This window comes from Urocitellus parryii, chromosome 4 (genome assembly GCF_045843805.1).
Source record: "Urocitellus parryii isolate mUroPar1 chromosome 4, mUroPar1.hap1, whole genome shotgun sequence".
NCBI classification, from domain to species: Eukaryota; Metazoa; Chordata; class Mammalia; order Rodentia; family Sciuridae; genus Urocitellus; species Urocitellus parryii.
The window spans coordinates 184,516,977-184,536,912 of NC_135534.1; the positions used below are offsets into that span (position 1 = coordinate 184,516,977).

General features: G+C 35.4%; 1 protein-coding gene across 3 annotated transcripts in view; it reads left to right on the top strand.

Annotated features, from left to right (window-relative positions):
• The window catches only part of Slc44a1 (solute carrier family 44 member 1), a 185,560-nt gene that overhangs the window by 80,790 nt on the left and 84,834 nt on the right, over nucleotides 1-19,936 (top strand). For all 3 annotated transcript variants that reach the window (XM_026415006.2, XM_026414997.2, XM_026415017.2), the window contains exons 4-5: nucleotides 5,470-5,606; nucleotides 17,285-17,378. In XM_026415006.2, the coding sequence (XP_026270791.1) occupies nucleotides 5,470-5,606; nucleotides 17,285-17,378 (231 nt within the window). The remainder of the gene's footprint in view (nucleotides 1-5,469; nucleotides 5,607-17,284; nucleotides 17,379-19,936) is intronic.

Genomic DNA, 19,936 nt, shown 5'->3' on the forward strand with positions numbered 1-19,936 from the left:
GAAGCTTTTGCAAAATTCATGTGCCCATCCTTGTCCCCACCATTTGCCTGGTGGGACTGAAACTGGGCTGGGTTTTGATAAATCTTTCTGGAAGGTTTTGTGGCTTTTTTACCTGTTTTTTTCTTTACCCTCTCAGTTGAAAATCACTGATTCATAGTTTTAGTTACACTCAGCAGTCCCTCCTTATCTTCAGGGAATACATTCTAAGATGTTAGGCAGACTTCCTGAAACCATGGATAGTACCGAACCCTATATGTATATGATATTCTTTCATAAAATTTAATTTATAAATTAGGCATGGATAGAGATTAAAATATTGACTACTAATAATAGAACAGTTGTAACAATATTCTATAGTAAAAGTTATTTAAAACTTATGAATCCTTTGTAGAATTCTCCATTTAATGTGGAAATATGAATGTGGCTCCGCGGTTAAGCACCCCTTGGTTTAATTTCCAGGACCAAAAAGAAAAAAGGTGCAGTGTTAGTTTTACATTATTATATAGTCATTATGGAATTCCCCTCATCCTCCTTTCTTATTTCCTTGTGCTGGACCTGTTCTGGAGGCCTGCTTAGTTCTCATTAAGGTTAGTAACCTAGCAGTCATAAACACTTCCATGCAGATTTTTCTTTCAAACGAAGACTAAATATTAGTATTGTAGTCCTGTTTTATGTTCCTATCAGAAATTATTGAATGTAGTGCCTTGCTATCAAATGTAAAATTTGTGAAAGGCAAGTAGTTTTCTTAATAATGATGGGAATCACAGAGCATATGCTATATGTTAGGTATTTTATATATATTATCGATAACATTCAGCAAACTCTGAAATAGGTCATGTACAGTTTTACAGAAAAGGAAACTGAGGCTTAGAAGGATAAATATGTTTCCCAAAGTCAGGGAACTATTAAATGAGAAAACCAAAAGTCAGGCATGGTGGTGAGCTCCTTAGGAGGCCGAGGCAAGAGAATCACAAGTAAAAGGCTAGCAAGATCCCATCTCAAGAGAGAGAACCCAAAGCAAGTTCAGGTTGGTCTAACTAAAGCATGGTGTGAGGCTGCTGCTCAGTCACTAGTGTAAATCCAGGGAATGTGTCTTAGGGTGGAACATAAATACAGTGGGAGCACTTTTGGCAGTGGAGGAGGCAGAAGTCCACAGGACAATGAGTGTTTCTGTTCTCAGGAGGCTGTCAGTGAGAGCCTCAGCCCAGCTGCAAGGCCTTGGCAGCCTCTGTCCTTTTCCTTTTCCCTAAGCCTGTTTTTCTACAGTCGTGTGATTTCTCCAGACACTTCTCAGGGCATTGCTCATCACTTAGAACTTTGTACTCCTCTCCCCCACCTTGTATCCATCTCAACTCCCACCTCCCAAGACACACCACAGTATTGTGAGGATAAAATCATTGATACACGTGAAGAGTTCAGTGTAGCACATGGTACCCTGTACCATGTAAGTACACAGTAAATTTGGCTACCATTACTGTTATTGTTAATGGTATTAATAGTGGTGTTGGTGTTAGCAATGGTCATTGATTCAAAGGTTTAGGACTCCCTACACAAGGACCTGGGTATTTCCTGTCCAAAATCTGGTTTTGTGCAGTTCATAGTACCCACACCCAGGCACGGACATGCTCAATTGGGTGCAAAGGATAGTTGGAAGGAGAATTAGTAAGAGAATGCTTTTTTCTACCCTAAGGTTGCCAGAAACATTTCTCTCTATGTCCTTACTGCCTCCTGTCATTAGTATGGAAACTATCCATGAATCCCACTTTTAAACCACATTCCTTTTCTGGCTTCTTTGCATTCTTTTTTTTTTTTTTTTTTAGAGTTGTTAGGATTTATGTATTTTTTTTCAATTTATATATGACAGCGGAATGCATTACAATTCTTATTACACATATAGAGCACAATTTTTCATATCTCTGGTTGTATACACAGTATATTTACACCAATTCATTTCTTCATACATGTACTTTGCATAATAATGATCATCACATTCCACCATTATTAATAACCCCATGCCCCCTCCATTCCCTTCCAATCCCTCAATCCCTCTGCCCTATCTAGAGTTCGTCTATTCCTCCCATGCTTCCCCTTTCTACCCCCCTATGATTCAGCCTCCTTATATCAAAGAAAATTTTTCGGCATTTGGTTTTTTGGGATTGGCTAACTTCACTTAGCATTATCGTTTCTAACTTCATCCATTTACCTGCAAATGCCATGATTTTATTGCTAAGTAATATTGCATTGTGTATATATGCCACATTTTTTAATCCATTCATCTATTGAAGGGCATCTAGGTTGGTTCCACAGTTTAGCTATTGTGAATCGTGCTGCTATAAACATTGATGTGGCTGTGTTTCTATAGTATGCTGTCTTTCAGTCCTTTGGGTATAGACTGAGGAGAGGGATAGTTGGGTCAAATGGTGGTTCCATTCCCAGTTTTCTAAGAAATCTCCATACTGCTTTCCATATTGGCTGCACCAATTTGCAGTCCCACCAGTAGTGTATGAGTCTACCTTTTTCCCCACATCCTCGCCAACACTTATTGTTGTTTGTATGCATAATAGCTGCCATTCTGACTGGAGTGAGATGAAATCTTAGAGTGGTTTTGATTTGCATTTCTCTAATTGCTAGTGATGATGAACATTTTTTCATGTATTTGTTGATTGATTGTACATCATCTTTTGAGAAGTATCTCTTCAGGTCCTTGACCCATTTATTGATTAGGTTATTTGTTTTTTTGTTTGTTTGTTTGTTTGTTTGTTTTTTTGGTGCTTAGCTTTTTGAGTTCTTTATATACCCTAGTGATTAGTGCTGTATCTGATGTGTGAGGGGTAAGATTTTCTCCCAAGATGTAGGCTCTCTATTCACCTCACAAATTGTTTCTTTTGCTAAAAAGAAGCTTTTTAGTTTGAGTCCATCCCATTTATTGATTCTTGATTTTAATTCTTGTGCCACAGGAGTCTTATTAAGGAAATTGGGGCCTAATTCCACATGATGGAGATTAGGGCCTACTTTTTCTTCTATTAGATGCAGGATCTCTGGTTTTATTTTGAGTTGAGTTTTGTGCATGGTGAGAGATAGGGGTTTAATCTCATTTTGTTGCATATGGATTTCCAGTTTTCCCAGCACCATTTGTTGAAGAGGCTATTTTTTCCTCCAATGCATGTTCTTGGCATCTTTGTCTAATATAAGATAATTGTAGTTTTGTGGGTTAGCCTCTGTGTCTTCTATTCTGTACCATTGGGAATCAACTTAATGAAAGAGGTGAAACATCTGTATAATGAAAATTACAGAACCCTAAAGAAAGAAATCAAAGAAAACTGTAGAAGATGGAAAGATCTTCCTTGCTCTTGGATAGGCAGAATTAATATTATCAAAATGACCATACTACCAAAGCATTATACAGATTTAATGCAATTCCAATCCAAATTCCAATGACATTCCTTATAGAAATAGAAAAAACAATCATGAAATTCATCTGGAAAAATAAGAAACCCAGAATAGCTAAGGCAATCCTTAGCAGGTAGAGTGAAGCAGGTGACATCACTGTACCAGACTTTAAACTATACTGCAGAGCAATAGTAACAAAAACAGCATGATATTGGCACCAAAACAGACAGGTAGACCAATGGTACAGAATACAGGACACAGACTAACCCACAAAACTACACTTATCTTATATTAGACAAAGGTGCCAAGAATATGCATTGGAGAAAAGTTGGCCTCTGCATTCTTTTTATCTATGTAGAACATTAATACATTAATGGTTTTGGAGTCACTAAGAGGGTGACTATTTTTGTTTTTGTTTTGGTTGTTTGGTTTAGTGCTTTATACTATAGTTTCTACCGGCCCTTCTTGCTGGGTTCCGGATCCCCTGGCTGCACTGAAGTGTGCAGTGTGCAAAGGCTTCTCTGGTGGCCCGCTACTTTTTCTACTTAACTGGTTTTTTTTCCCCCCTGGTGTTCTTTTATGGCCTCTATCCTAGCACAGACATTGGCTTTATTCTTTTTGCTTCTCAGTTTTTTCACTTTATCTTCACTTAATCATAGCCAGAAAGCTGAGAAGTGATTGCCTAATTCATACATTCGGTTACATTTCCAGTTGCAGATTTGAGTTACATTATGGTAAAGACTATGACATATGACGCAATTTTATAAAACTTTCCAACGACTCAGTAGATTTGAGCTCGGGGATGGAGGTTCTTTACTCAAGCCTTCCTTCTTTTTTTTTTTTTTTTTTTTTTTTTTAAAGAGAGAGTGAGAGAGGAGAGAGAGAGAGAGAGAGAAAGAATTTTTAATATTTATTTTTTAGTTCTCGGCGGACACAACATCTTTGTTGGTATGTGGTGCTGAGGATCGAACCCGGGTCGCACGCATACCAGGCGAGCGCGCTACCGCTTGAGCCACATCCCCAGCCCTCAAGCCTTCCTTCTGACACTCCCTCCCTCCATCCTTAGTGTCACCCTTTGCTTCTCTCAGCTGAGAGTGTTCTGGCCTCACTTTCAATTTGGGCAAGAGATAACATCTGTAATCTTTGTCATGTCTTCTGCTTTATCACATTAAAATTATCTGTTGTCCTGTGACTTTTAATTAATCTTCCCTTTTTAAAAATACAAATGTCCAAGATCCAGGGAGAATTATTTAGGATTGAGGGATTATTTTGTCTATCTGTAATGGACCTTTTAAATAAATAATATTTATTGCCATTATCTCAATTCAAAAGTAATTTGCATTCTTTGTAGAAAATGAGAATTCTGAAAAGTAAAAGAAAGGAAATCAAAATCACTTTATTCTAACACCTAGAGATGACTGAGATGTTGGTGTAACTTTCTTGTTTCCATTCAACTTTATATAATCATTTCAGTACGTATTAATTTATATACACATATTCATACTTATATATTTATTATTTTAAATATTTTTTAGGTGTAGATGGACACAATACCTTTATTTTACTTGTCTTTTTTTTAAATTTTTATGTGGTGCCAGGGATAGAACCCAGTGCCTCACACATGCTAGGCAAGCACTCTACCACTGAGCCACAACCCCAGCCCCTATATATATTCATTTTGATAATTAAAATTAACTGAATTAATTAAGGAGCATTTATAGCTTGCATAAAAACTATAATTCATGTCATTTTGCTGTATTGGGATATTCTAGTAAATTTTTTAGTACAAGTTTGACAAAATGAGACCACTAAATAGATAATTTCTCATGATAAAACCTATATGCACACATCACAAAAATGTTACTGTTAGAAAAATACATTCTGAAAACTTTGTCCTTCAGTTACCCCATTCCCACTTTATATGTGTAATTGGTTATTTTCTAAAAATTACTGATGATTAGATTAGTGAAATGTTTATTGTGAAAGAGTATGTTCTTTGCTTTTAGGCTTAATCAAATACACAGTGAAATAGAATGTGTTTTGTGAAGTAATATCTCAGTTTTTTTCTCCATACTTTAGGTATGTGTTCTTTTTGGATCCATGCAATCTGGACTTGATAAACCGGAAGATTAAGTCTGTAGCACTGTGTGTAGCAGCATGTCCAAGACAAGAATTGAAAACCTTGAGTGATGTCCAGAAGTTTGCAGAGACGAATGGTGAGATTTTAGGCCATCTACATCTACACTCCAATCCTTTATCTCACTGTTAAATATTATGTCTTTACATTCCCATATGAATTTGTCCTGACATTAAATAAGTGATCAAAGAACCTTAAAAAGAAAAAGAATTGAAGTAATTTTGGATTTCCTCATTAAAAAATATTGGAGTCAACCTAGGGAGCTTACTAAAACTCTAGATATTCACCGTACTCCGTGGTGTGTACCTGTAGTCCCAGCTATCAGGATACTGAGGCAGGAGGTTCCAGGTTGTGTGAGCAACATAATAAGATTCCATCTCAAAAAGTGAAAAAGCAAAAACTGACCACACCATAGATTATTTCACACCTTTACTCAAAAACAAAACAAAACTCTTATTAGATTCCTAGGCCCCTGCTGGGGAACTTCTGAGTAGGTCTTTGGGTTCTGGAAATTTGTGTTTTTTCTAAATGCTTCAGGTGATTTTGATATATAGCCTGATGAGTATTTGGAAATTATTAGACTACTCTGTAAAATTTGGATATTTTCCTTTCTTGACAAGTGTTGATTAAAAGTATTTCAGTTTGGGCCTGTGTGTGTGTGTTTTAGCCTATGATTAACAGGGTAATATGAAAAGGAAAATTTCAGACAAAAGTATAAAGTAAAAATCAAAAGTCTTCCATCAGTTCTTTTTTCAGTGTGTTAGTGTACATATAACTTTATGTTCTGCTTTTTAAATTTAACATTATGTCATGACTGTTTCTGTAAGAATAGGTTTGAGGAACTTTGAGGTTAAATGTATGGGAATTAGCTGAGAAAACCAGAAGAGCCATTTTTATGTAATCTAGCTCTGTTCCCTGGAGATTCTTATCTTCAAATGTGTTATCCTCAGCTCCAAATAGCTTGTTTCAGTTATCTTCAGAGAATTTTTGTTTAAACCACTTTGGAGGGCTAGTGCTGATGGCCCCTCAAGCCCAGGTTTTTGAACTTCCTTGAGTTTCATGATTGTGTTTTGTATTTAGTACTCCTCAGGCCTTCCCAAATCCAAGGCTGTTTTTGGTTCCTTGGATAGCAGCTGACTTGATTTGTATTCACCCAGTGTAACTCTAGTTGGGTGGAGATACAGCCTGGGGCTATAGCTATGCACACATCAGCAAGACTCCTGCATCTCTTAGGTGGGGTGGGATAGGATTGCTGGCCTTCTGGGGCTGCAGGACTGGCAGCATTCCTGGGCTACCACTTCATGCCCTAGGCATAAGATGGTAGAAAGGGCATGCTGTTGATTTGAATCTGGATTCCAATTCTGATTCAGTCACTAATTGGCTCTGTAATGAGTGGTAGCTTCTCTGAATCTAGATTTCCTAATCTGAAAAAAAGGTGAATTAAAAATAATACCTTGGTGGGGGGTTGTGGCTCAATGGTAGAGCCTTGTCTTGCATTCATGAGGCATTGGGTTCAAGCCTCAGCACACATAAATAAATAAAATAAAAAGTATTATGCCCATCTACAACTAAAATAAAGAAGTATTTTAAAAAATAATACCTCATAGGTTATGAAGATTAAATGAGATGGTGCATGAATAATACTGGGCATGTGATAGGCAGTGAGTGAAGAGGTGCCAAATACTGTTTAAGATCTCATTTTCAATCCCCACATGATATCCCCACATTTGCCTTGCTAAGCCTTTTTTCCAAACCTACCAGCTTTATCATTATCAGGTTTCTTAGGGAAGTCTGAGTTATTCCTGAAGGGTTTTTCCAAACTCGTACACATTATGAGTAGATCAATATACCTGATAGGTGGTATTTTTTTAATATTTATTTTTAATTGTAGTTGGACACAATACCTTTTTTATTTATTTATTTTTATGTGGTGCTGAGGATCGAACCCAGGGCCTCGCACATGCTAAGCGAGCACTCTACTGCTGAACCACCACCCCAGCCCTGAGAGGTGGTATATTAAGAGTATGGCCTCTGAAGTCAGATTGTTTGGGTTCAACTGTTGCTCCTTCTGCTTAGTAGTTGTGAGACTCTGGACAAGTTGCTTTACCTTTCTATATATCAGTTTCCCCATCTGTGATGCAGGGATAATGTATATACCTAATGTGCCTCATTAGGATTTTTATAGTAAGTCAATACATGGAGAAAGAATACTTATAACAATATATGGAATATAGCAAGTTGCTAAAAAATGGTCTTGGCTGCTGGTGTTGCCATTATTATTCTTCTACTGTAATGTAATAGTCTTTCTGCCTCCAATTTTTGTCTAGTTCTAACTCTTTTACATACTGCTCTCATGCGAATGTTGCTAGAGTTTTAATTAACACCAACTCATTGCTCAGAAATTATCAGTGGTGAAAAACAAAAGTCTCTATATGTCTTATACTGGCAATAAAATCTCTGATATAATCATAAACTTGTCCACTTTGAACATGCCCTCTCAAACCTACTGGATGTAAGCCTTGGCATCTTGAAACTTAGCTGCCATCTGAAAGGCCAGGCAAGAGCTACCTCTAGCTCAGTTATATGGCCTTGCTTGATGGTTCCTTTAGGAGAGATGACCCATGCCTTCCTGTTGGCCTGTGTTGCCCGCAGGCCAGTGTCCTCCCAAATGAAACTGATACCGAGTGTGGTCTATTTAGGTCTAGTTTAAGAAGATGCTCCTGGTGTGTTTTGCAGCTTTGCGTTTCCCACAGTATTTTGCATAAAGTAAGTGTTCAAGAAGTTTTAATCAATAAATACTCTTTCAGAAAACAGACTTCTTAAATCAGTGCCCAGCTACAAAAGCACCCTTAGGCTTTGGAGTTGCTGTGTATAAAATAAACCAGTAAGTTCAGTATAAAAAAATAATGACAGCATCAAGAAGCACATAGTAGAGGATGGTAACTTCAAAAGGCAAGTAGAAAAGCTGTATAGTTCAAATGGAGAGGGAGCTTCTGGTGTGGAGGCCTACCTATCTTATTTTAGGAAAAAATCCAAGTTGGAACTTCTGAATTAATTTTTCAAAGAACCTCTGCTGTTTCTTTGGATTGGTGACTTAAAATTGGACCTGGTAAAATTTAGTTGCAATATTACCTTTATCACTGAGAGATTTCTTTCTCTGCTTTTTGCATTAACTATGCTCCCCTCCTCTGATCTTTATAACTTATCTTTTCCATTATTTGAAGCACAAGTTGATTGAAAAGGAACAGGTAATTTTTATTGGTATCTATAGCCAAGGTTCTAACAGAAATAGTTAGAAAATACAGAGGCCTTTTTATCTAAAATATATAAGCCTCAATTATTAATTTCAGAGGAGTATCTTTGAGGGATGATTCGGGTTTAAGTGGGAAATTTTCAAATCTGTAAGATAAACTAGTTAAAAGTCCATGAAAGAGTCTAAATGTAAGAGCTACAGCTGTAAAACTCTTAGAAACAACATAGGGGAAAACTTATATGGTATTGGATTTCATCATTACTTGCATGGAACTAAATGATACCAGAAGTACAGGAAGCAAAGGAAAAATTAGAAAAATTGTGATGTCAAAATTAAAAACTTATACGCATTAAAGGACAAAATCAACAGTGAAAAGTCAACCCATATATTTGGGTTGAGAGAAAATATTTGGAATGAGAGAAAATATTTGCAAATAATATATCTGTTAAGGAGTTATGAAAGAAAAAGAAGTGTTGATGAGGCTATAGCAAAACTAGAAATCTTGTGCACAGTTTGTGGTAATGAAAATGGTGTAGCAACTATGGTAAACAGTATAGAAGTTTCTTAAAAAATTAAAAATAGGACTAATATGATCCAGTAGTCCCACTTCTGAGTGTATATACAGAAGAATAAAAAAGAGGATCCTCAAGAAATATGTGCACATGTATGTTCATTGCAATATTATTCAAAAACAGCCAAGAGGTAGAAGCAGCCTAAATGTCCATGGACAGATTAATAAAGAAAATGTGATATACACACACAATTAAATATTATTTTGCCTTAAAAATGCTGCAACATGGATGAAACTTAAAGATACTATGCTAAGGGAAATAAGCCATTCACAAAAGGACAAGTGCTATAGGATTCCACAGTTATGAGGGCCCTAGAATAGCCAAATTCAAAGAGACAGAAAGTAGGATAGCAGTTGCCAGGAGCTATGGGGGGTGGAGGGTAGAGTAGGAAGTCACTGTATTGGGTTGAGTTATACAACAATGTGAATGTATACAATGTACTAAATTTTACAATTGCAAATGGTTAAGACAGCAAATTTTATGTTATGTGTATTTTACCATAATTTAACAAAAATGGATACTGGGTGAGGTAGTAACTTTTTATATGCTAATTCTAAACCTGATTTTAAAATGCAAGGTAAAATAATATGTTTCTTTCTTAACACAATGAAAATACAATATAAATCCTTTTCAAAAAATTTCAAGTTTCCATGACAACATTTCAGAGTACTTTTTAGCACTTACCAACATCTATTCACATGAACTTTTATTATCTTTAGAAATTATTGAAAATTTTATAAGGGGAAGCTGTTGGGTCCTATAGCAATATTTAAAAGAAATACATTTGTTAGGCAAGTAAAACGTTCCCTCAAATCTTCGTTTCTTTGACAAGAAAGTGGAGTTGTTTCTTGGATAGAGTTTATGGGAAAGCCTTTGTCAAGTATGTCTGACTACAATAGAGTTCAGAAGAAAAAGCTGGAAATTAGATTAGTTTTGTGGAGATGTTGCCTTCTACAAAGAGCTTTGAAAGCGGGCAGGAGAACTTAGATGAATATAAAGTTACAGTCTAGACTGAATTGGGTGGTAGGTCGACAAGTGTACATTTTGGTTTTATGGTTCGTAATTCATATATGACATGAATAACATAAACTTGATGCTAGAAAAGAAAATAATTTTAAAATGTTCATTAAAGGGGGGGATAGGAAGGGCAGCAGAATACAACAGACATTAGTAGGGCTGTATGTATAAACGTGGCTGTATAACCAATGTGATCCTGCAATTTGTACACGTGGAAAAATAGGAATTCATACCCCATTTGAATCAAATATATGATATGTCAAGATCATTGTATTGTCTTGAGCAACCAATAAAAAAATGTTCATTAAAAAAAATCAGAGTTGTCAAGTACCATAAGGACTCAGTATCAAATTTCTTTCAGTTCTTTATCATCTTCCTGCAGTCATGTATAAATTTTCAGGGGGCAGGATCATGCTCCATTTATCTCTGAATATCCAGGTCCTCATATAGGAGCTCACAATGTAGATATCCATAACTGTTTTTTTTTTTGAAAAAAATGATAGACTGGATTTCCCTATTCATCTCTGTTGCCACTTAATAATTTCTCATGCTCTCAACACTTTTTGTCCTCAATTTTGTATCCCATGTGAGTTGCCACCAGCAGGTAAATTGTTTAGCTTCAATCCAACCAGAATTGCTCTGAAATCAGTTCTTTTTTATTCATCTCTAAATAATTCATCCTATTCACTCATTTATCTCTCTTATACACACTCTCCAAGTGATTATTCATACCTTTTCTTCCCTTAAGCCCTCTTGTTCATCCTCTTTGCTAACCTAATGCCCTACAGAGAAAATTGAAACCATCTGGTAAGAGCTCCCATCTGAGTTCTTATTTTCAGGAGAGCATGAATGTCATCTCACTCTCACTTTCTTTCCCTCCAGTTTCTAATGAACAGTTTTCTTTTCTCCTTTATTTAATCATTAATTTTGAAAACTCAAATAATACATACATTGTAAGGGGGGGGGAATGAATCCCCCTCCTTCTGAAGCTGACTTTGGCTTTATATGTAATTTTGGCTTCAACCCAACCATGCTTTGTCAGGTGGTGAAGGAAGGGGAGATGGCGCAAGTTCCGGCAATTCTTTCTTTCTCTCCTCTCTAATTCTGGTTAGGCCCACCACCTCTGGTCAGTAGTCCACTATCATCCCCATTATTCTAAATTCTGCATCTGAATTTTAGATAATTTAAGCCCAGAGTTTTGTTTCAATTTGTCATTTATTGGTGCCTACTATATACCATGCACTATGCCAGATGCTTTGCGTGTTGTTTTGTTCTTTTCCATTTGCTATCTAAATACTAACCAGTGATTTAGAAATAAATGCATATAACCTATGAATTAGAGGATGACTGCATATTCTCAGTTGGTGCAGATACTAATCATGAGATTCTTATTATCTTTTCCATTATTCTTATTTTTCTTTTGTTTGCATCCCATTTATAGGAGTGAAAAAGCAGTACCATTTGAGAGTACTTCTTTAATGTACTGTATTTTGTAGAATTCTGAGAGGTTTATGAACTGCCATTTGGACATGTTCACTTTTTGATTTTTTGGCTTTTTTGTTTGTTTATTTTAGTACCAGGCATCAAACCCAGGAACACTTAACTACTGAGCACATCCCCATCCCTTTTTAATATTTTATTTAGAGACAGGGTCTTACTGAGTTGCTTAGGGCCTCACTAAGTCACAGGCTGGCTTTGAATTTGCGATCCTCCTGCCTCAGCCTCCCGAGCCACTGAGATTACAGGCATGCACCACAGCATCTGGCCCATGTTCACATTTTGAGTATGACTGTGCAGTTTGATCATTAATGATCATTGCTTTGGCCATTTAAAACTTTGACAAATTATATGATCCATTCAGATAAAAATTGTTTTTTGTGAGAACTAGTAAGACTTTCGGTTATCATTATCCAATCATTAAGCTTAAAGTCAATATCAGTAGAAGATTAGTATATTGTCCTTTTTCTTACCAGTTAGTAACAATATAACTTAAACCACAGAGTTAGCATGGATTCTTTTTGGCACAGTCAATCAAAAGTTTGGACTTGAAAACATTTATAAATGAATAATTATAGCAATTAATTTAATTTCCTCCAGGTCAAAGAAAGCAGGGTAGCAGGGAGACACTTACATTTGATAATATAATTTAAACTAATTCCTTCCTCCAACAATTAGTATCTATTAAAGATGCCAAAGATGCAAGGTACAGTCCCACATTTAAGGAGCTTGAGGTATAGTAAAGTTAGACTTTCCTTGTCCTCCATAATACCTAGTAGAAGTCTTACACATAGATGTTCAAAATTAATTCATTTAGCAAATATTTATTGTGTACCCAGGATATGCCACTAGTAGTTAACAGGTAATGTCATACCTCAGCTAGCTAGTAGATGGTACTTTTTGGAAATTACAAATATGTCTAGATTTTGGGGGTTACTAGAAATTGAAATTAGGAAAATTGTCTCCTGTTCTTCCAGCATGTAAATATATAGTTTTCTAATTAGAGGATGAGAGATTAAATTCACTGGACATCAAAAAGCAATAGAATTTGTTTTTCATAATGAAAACTGATCTGCATTGAGATGTTTTTCTACTCACTGAAAATTTTCTCCATCATATTTCAAGGACTATATCTTTTGCCTAATTTTAATGTATTATGCATTTGTGATAGCAAATTAAACATAATTTTATGGCCCAAAAAATAGCCCCCAATACATTAGCTCTTCTTTATATATTTTTATATCAAGTAATTTGGTGTTTAAACCATTAGTTCACAACTAAGAGTGCCTCTGCCTGCCCAAAAACATTTGGCAATGTTTAGAGAGATTTTTGGTTGTCAGAACTGGGCAAGGGTTATCTAAAGGATGGAGATCTGTCAAACACCAGTGACACACACATACTAGGCATACATATTTGCTGAGTGAATTAATGCACAGGACAGCCCCCTATAATCAAGCATTGGATCAGGATGTCTGTTTTTATTAAATAAAAGGCATTGGAGTGTTACTTATGTACCAGTAGATGGGATCGAAGATATTTCAAAAGCACCAGGTCCCAGTTCTCAAAGAGTGTACTCTAAAAATGGAGATGATAGGTAAACAGAAACAAAGTACAAAATAATATGCTATGTTTTTTAATAGCGCTAAGTGGCAAATAGCTTTGTTGGGTGGGTCAGAGAAAGCTTGACAGAGAAGGTGAAGTGTGAGTGAGTACTGTGTAGGAGCTCTGCTCAAACTTTTAGCACTCACTCAGATGCTGTTCCTAGAAGGACAGAGCAAGCCGAAGGAATAGCATGTTAAAAGGTCAGGAAGCCTGATAAAAAGAAAAAGTTGATTATATGCAGTTCATTGTATTTAGGTGAGCCTGGAGTTTTAGCTAGAATCCTGCTTTAGGAGGCCTTGAATCCAAGAAGTGTGGACTTTATCCTGAGGATAGGACTATAACAGAAGGGATCTGCAATTTTTGAAGACCATTCTGAAGGTCATATGCATAAAAAGGGAGATGAGAATCCCTTTTGGGAGAGGATTTAAACTGACCTTCCCTGATCAAGAAGATCTGAGATTCTATAGGAAGGTCTGATCAAGCACCTTGAATGGTATGGGAAGGTGATAGGTAAAGAAGAGGACATGTGTCTTGCAAATTTTATCTTGGGGACTTCAAACCATTAACCAGGATAGAAAATATACAGGAGGAGAGTGAGTGATTGAAGTAATTTTTTTGCAAACATTATTTTTGAAGTATCTGTGGAACATGTTTTTGTGGTTTGTTTTCCTAAGAACTTAATATTTGTTTGATTTTGATTATTAGGAATGACACAAAAGAAGCATAGTGACCTAAGAGTAAAGAATTCTGTTTCTAAATATGCCAGTGATTGCTTGTATTACTTATTTTTTTTCTCTGCATCTGTAAGTTTTGGAGTGTAGTGATAAAAATGTACCTTTTAGGAGAGTTGATATATTTGATATTGAGCTGGAAAATAAATAATTAAATGTTATAAGCCATTTGAAAATTATAGTATTTAAACATTCTGAAGATCCTAGTAGCCATTTGCCATGATAAATATTTGTATACCCAATTGGGTTCCTAAGATCTCTCATTTTGATAGCCTTTGAATAACATTGGCTAAATTACCTGGATTGCCTAGATAAGCCTTTGTTTTTTAGTTTTTTTTTTATTTTATTTTTCATTACTCAAGTATGATTTTTACTTAACTTTTGCATCTAAAGGAAAACTTCACGTCTTACTTTTTATGTCCAAACCTCTCATGCTAAGTGTTGTTTATACTTTCACTGTAAAAAAGTAAATGATACTACCTTTAAAATGTTCACTGAATATGCATTAGCTGATAAACATGAAAAGAAAAACAATTTAAAATATTTGTCATTACCATTTTAATGTTCTTCCTCCTCTGTTCATCAACTGTTTGAGCAGGAAAACAGCAAAATGACTCTTCTGGTTGTTACTACCAACACATTGTAAAGATCTTTTTCCTTAAACCTATTTAGTATAGGATCTGCTTAGTACTGGCCTGTGTCCCAGAAGACCATCAGAGATAAGGCTATTATCCTTTTATTGAGTATTATCCTGGGAAAGTATTTATAAAATTGAACTCTGTGGCACCTGCTGACCTCCTTTCTAAATGAAAAAGGGTAGGGATGGAAATTGTGTTCAATGAATTTAGATGAAGCAGTATGTTTAGCAGCACTGACAACAGAGTGCTTTAGTTAGTGCCTTTTATACCGTGCAAATTGATTCCATCTTGGACTCTGAAAGAAATAAGTTGACAATTCATATCAAGAAGTTGACAGTCACATTCAGGGCTCTGCAGTTATTGGCATGGTTGCTATTTTTTCATAAGCAGTTCTAAAATAGAACTCACAGCTATTTTAGGATTAATCTAAAGTGTTTGCTTGCCATTGCTGTCATGTTTTTCTAAAATTGCTATAAATAAAATCTAGTGGTATTATCTTCAAACCTGAGAGAATATTTTTGGAAGACTTAAATATTTAAAAACAATTTTCATCCTTAATGTTTTTCTTTTCCTTTCCTCTTCCTCCCCTTCCCTTCTTTTTCCTTGCTTTCTTCCTTCTTTCCTTCCTCTGTCTCATGGTGATGGAGATAGAAATGAGGTCCTCATATATGTTAGGCATATGCTATGCTATTGAGCCACATCCCAGTTCATGTGCTTAACTTAAAAAAAAATTGTCATTAAAATGAAAAAGAACAGTTTTAAAAAAAATAAACCTAGTCTCCTATGAAATCTTATCAAAAGCTAAAAATGTGTGAAGAACAGTGCTATGTAACTTTCAAGTATCGCTCTAAAAATACTATTGTGGCTTGCCATGGTGATACATGCCTATAATCCCAACGACTCAGGAAGTCTGAAGTAGGAGGGTTGCAAATTCAAGGCCAACCTCAGCAATTTAGTGAGACTGTCCAAAAATAAAAGGACTGAGGCCTGGCTCAGTGGTAAAGGACCTCAGGGTTCAATTCCCAGTATGTTTAAATAAGTAAGTGTGTGTGTGTGTGTGTGTGTGTGTGTGTGTGTGTGTACACCTATATATATGTGTGTGTGTGTATATCTATATCTATATATATATATATATATATATCATTCTCAAATTACTTGGATTATATTTGTATAAAATATATGCTACATATATTTATGTAAATGTACAATTATGGCCCACATATTTAAACACTGATTTGAGGCAGCTGAGTTAAATGGTGGTTTATGACTTTTTGAAAATTATTTTCATTGGTCAGACAAGAAATAACTTAAATAAACTCACTCCCAACTTTGTTGTCCCAGCATACCAGGCTGTGTTCATTTTTCTGTCTTCCTTTCCATTTCCTTCTCATGCTTACATGCCTTTTCCATTAATTAATTCAGTGACAAAGTCTGCCATGTTTGCCTCATATTTTAAGTGTCTTCCATGGTGGTAACAGTGTGAAGTCCATCATCACTATAATGCGAATGCATATTTATTCTGTTTATATTTAATAATAAGGCATTAGTTCAAACTAGAAATCTGACAGGAACTTCAGTTAATCAGATATAACCTGTTGTGTAATAGAATGCAGTAGATCATTGGCATCTTTAAGGCTGGAATGTAAATCTCCTCGCCTACCAACACCTATTGTGCAATGACCCTTCCAGGATCCCAGTCACTTCATTATAGAACTAGCAGGTCAGTAAAATAATGCATGCCAGATCTGCTGGACTGTATCCATCTGAATTTTTAATACTGCTTAGATATGTATTAGCCAAATAATCAGAAAAATATATGGTTCTTTGTTTAACCAATCTTTGGTTAGATTTAAGTTATCTTAAACTATCTGAAAACTAGGGACTGCTTATAAATTTATCAGTTTTATCAATTGTTCAGTTTATTTACAGTTAGGAGTATTTCCTGAAATAAGAAAAAGTAATGTATTATCTGAGTGTATGTGCTTTATGCAGTAATTTTAAATATGTAGTAGTGGGAAGCATAGGAACAGAGAATGTTTGCAGTTGAGAGATGTGGTATTTTGTTCCAACTCTATCACTTACTAGCTCTGTGTTCTTGGGCAGGTTATTTACCTTATGTCTTAGCCTCTATTTTTATGGTAACGATGCATACATGTATGTCATCTTGCATAGAACCTGACATGGGGCAGATACTCAATAGAAGTAGTTCTAGTACTTATAGTTATAATCTTTAATATTAATTAAAATTTGTACAATTAATTACATTATCAGTAATAAGAGTTTTAAATGATTGAGGGCTAATGATATAGATCATATCAGATGCTTATGAATTCTATAATGTTTGAAAGTTATATATAAGAGTATTAACATCTAAAATTTAACAAAATCAGAAGATAATTTGTCTAGATTCTGTTCTGCCAGTTAACATGTAACTTTTCTTTCAACAGGCTCAGCACTATGTAGCTACAACCTAAAGCCTTCTGAATATACTACATCTTCAAAATCATCTGTTCTTTGCCCCAAACTTCCAGTTCCAGCGAGGTAAATTTTATTGCAAAGTTGTTAACTTGTGACTTGTTTTTATAGGTAAATTTCACATTGTATGTGTTATTCTGAGAAAGGAGTTACTTTGATAACTTGTTCTAGTACTTTTACCACAAAATTTTAGAAGTAGGAAAAGATATAAAAACATGTATTTATCTTTAGAAAAATGCACACCCAAACAACTTTTCTTATTCTGTTATTTTACATTTCTTTAGAACCTTACTTTTTTTAAAATTTTCATACCATAATTTTCAAATACACAAAACTGCTGAATCATTCTCAAATTTGCAACAGACTTAGAAACCAAGTCTCACAGTCTCCAGAGATCCTTCGAGGTTAATCCTAGTATTACTTCCTGGGATTGCTTTTTAATTTATTTTGTAAATTTAAAAAGCATGCCAGTGACTATTCTCCATACATTGTTTGAAGTTATATCCTTTACGTACGTTCACTGTATTAGGCTGTTTGCCACGTCTTATTCAATAAACATTTATTATTAAGTATCTGCCACATGTGATGGATATAACAGTGATCTCACAGTAGTTAAAGTGAAAGTAAATTTTTAAATTTAAAGTAGATGTAAAAAAAAAAAAATTCTCAAGCATTGTAGACTATATCCCAGAATTATGTATGTACGTTTATGGAGGTATGTACATGTATGTGTATATACACATATGTGAACACTTGCAAGTATGTCTGATGTTGAGAACCATAGTGTGAACTGCTGACAGAATGGCATGAGAAAACTTCTCGGGGGGGAAACTGACTCTAAGCCACCTTTATTATATCTTAATATATTATAGGGAACAACTGAGTAAAAAATTTTGAGATTTGAAACATGAAAGCAGATCATGTCTACATTTCTTAGGAATATTTATGGCTATAACTTGTGCTTTATTAACTTGAATTTGAAATTTTCTGTTAGTAGGAAAGGGATATATCAGTTAAATTGATTTCTAGCTCTTTTAGTCTTGTGAAGTTGCTATTGAGAATCAAAATTTATAGCCTATAGATATAAAAGTAAAGGGACTATTTTAAGAGATACTCAGTAAAAGGAACCTAAAAATTATGGCCTTGAAGTGACAGGTAAGGAGGTCGAACTCATAAAAATTAAGAATATGAGGAAGGCTGCCGCAGTGAAGCAAAGGAGATCCTTTAAATACAGTTACTGGAGAACATTTATTGATATAAAAACAAGAAAAGCCCTATACACTTATCTACCTAATTGCTATAGTTTGCTTTATCTATACTTTAAGTATAGAGTCTTTCTTTCAAGACCAAAACACACTGAGGTAGAATAATCAGAAAGCCAGGATATGGAAAGAAGGTTGCTCTGCTCCTGGGTCATTGTGGGAGGGCCAGGATGGGTGGCTGGGCTCATACTGCAAATCCTCCCCCACTTGGATCTCTGACTCCCTTGTGTTGAGCACTGACTGTTCCTGGTTATCTTGGATATCCCAGTCCTGACTACACACACACTTCTCACAATATCCTCTAGACATTTACTAGAAGGCAAAGGATGGTATCAGGGGTGTTAAGTTCATAGCTGGATGGACCTGGCTTCTAACAGGGTCATTATGTACCTCACTAATCTAAGACAAAATGCTGAACCTGTACTATCTGCAAACTCACTCCCACTGTGTTCAAAGATCCTTATGTTTTACTTAGTACAGTACCTCCCAGTCGAAGTATCTTAGCACTTTTGTCTGAACTAAGCTTGTTGGAAAGTAAAACAGAAGGAAGAAAAATAGAAGCTTGTAAATATAAGTTATTTAGCATTTGGCAAACAAAGTGAAAGGATGAGAGAACAAGATAAATTTGTTTTAATAACAAAAAAAAAAATTGGAGACACTACCCCATTCTACACATAGCATTAAGCCACCAAGTCTCCAAAAATGAGTAAGACCAGAATTCTGACCTTCAATTCACAGTCTAGTAATGACTGCATTTTTGTTAACATTTTCTAACACCAGGCAAAACTGGTAAGTAGCCCTCAGCATCTTTCACATCTCACACAGGAACTTGAACTTTGAGTCTAGATCAGTATGGTGGTGAATATCACATCACCATTTTCTATTTGTCATCTCAAACAAGACTCAACCTCTCTAAAAAACCAAGGTTTCTTGTGTATGAAATGGGAATATTCATACTTGTTCTATAGAGTTGAGACTCAATAAGATAATATACATATCTATTATTGTGCTTGGCACCTAGCTTAGGAAGTATCATTTCTCTCAACTTCCAGAGCCAGCAATAGCTGGTTTAGAGAACACAACCATAAACTAATTTGCAATGAAATTCTAATGAGGCATAATAACCAAAAAATTATCATTCCTAAGAGCAGATGCCTAGATAGACCAATACTTTATCCAGATTCATAACTCTTTATTGGTGAAATGCCAAGCATGGTAGCAATATGAACAATAGCTATCCTGTTTGTTTGTGATGCTAACTGTTGCAATGCTAACTGTTGCCCACAACCAGAGAAAAACAGCAGAAATAGAAATAGAGTATATAAATTCAGTTTACTCATCATTAGAGTACCTCTGGATGCC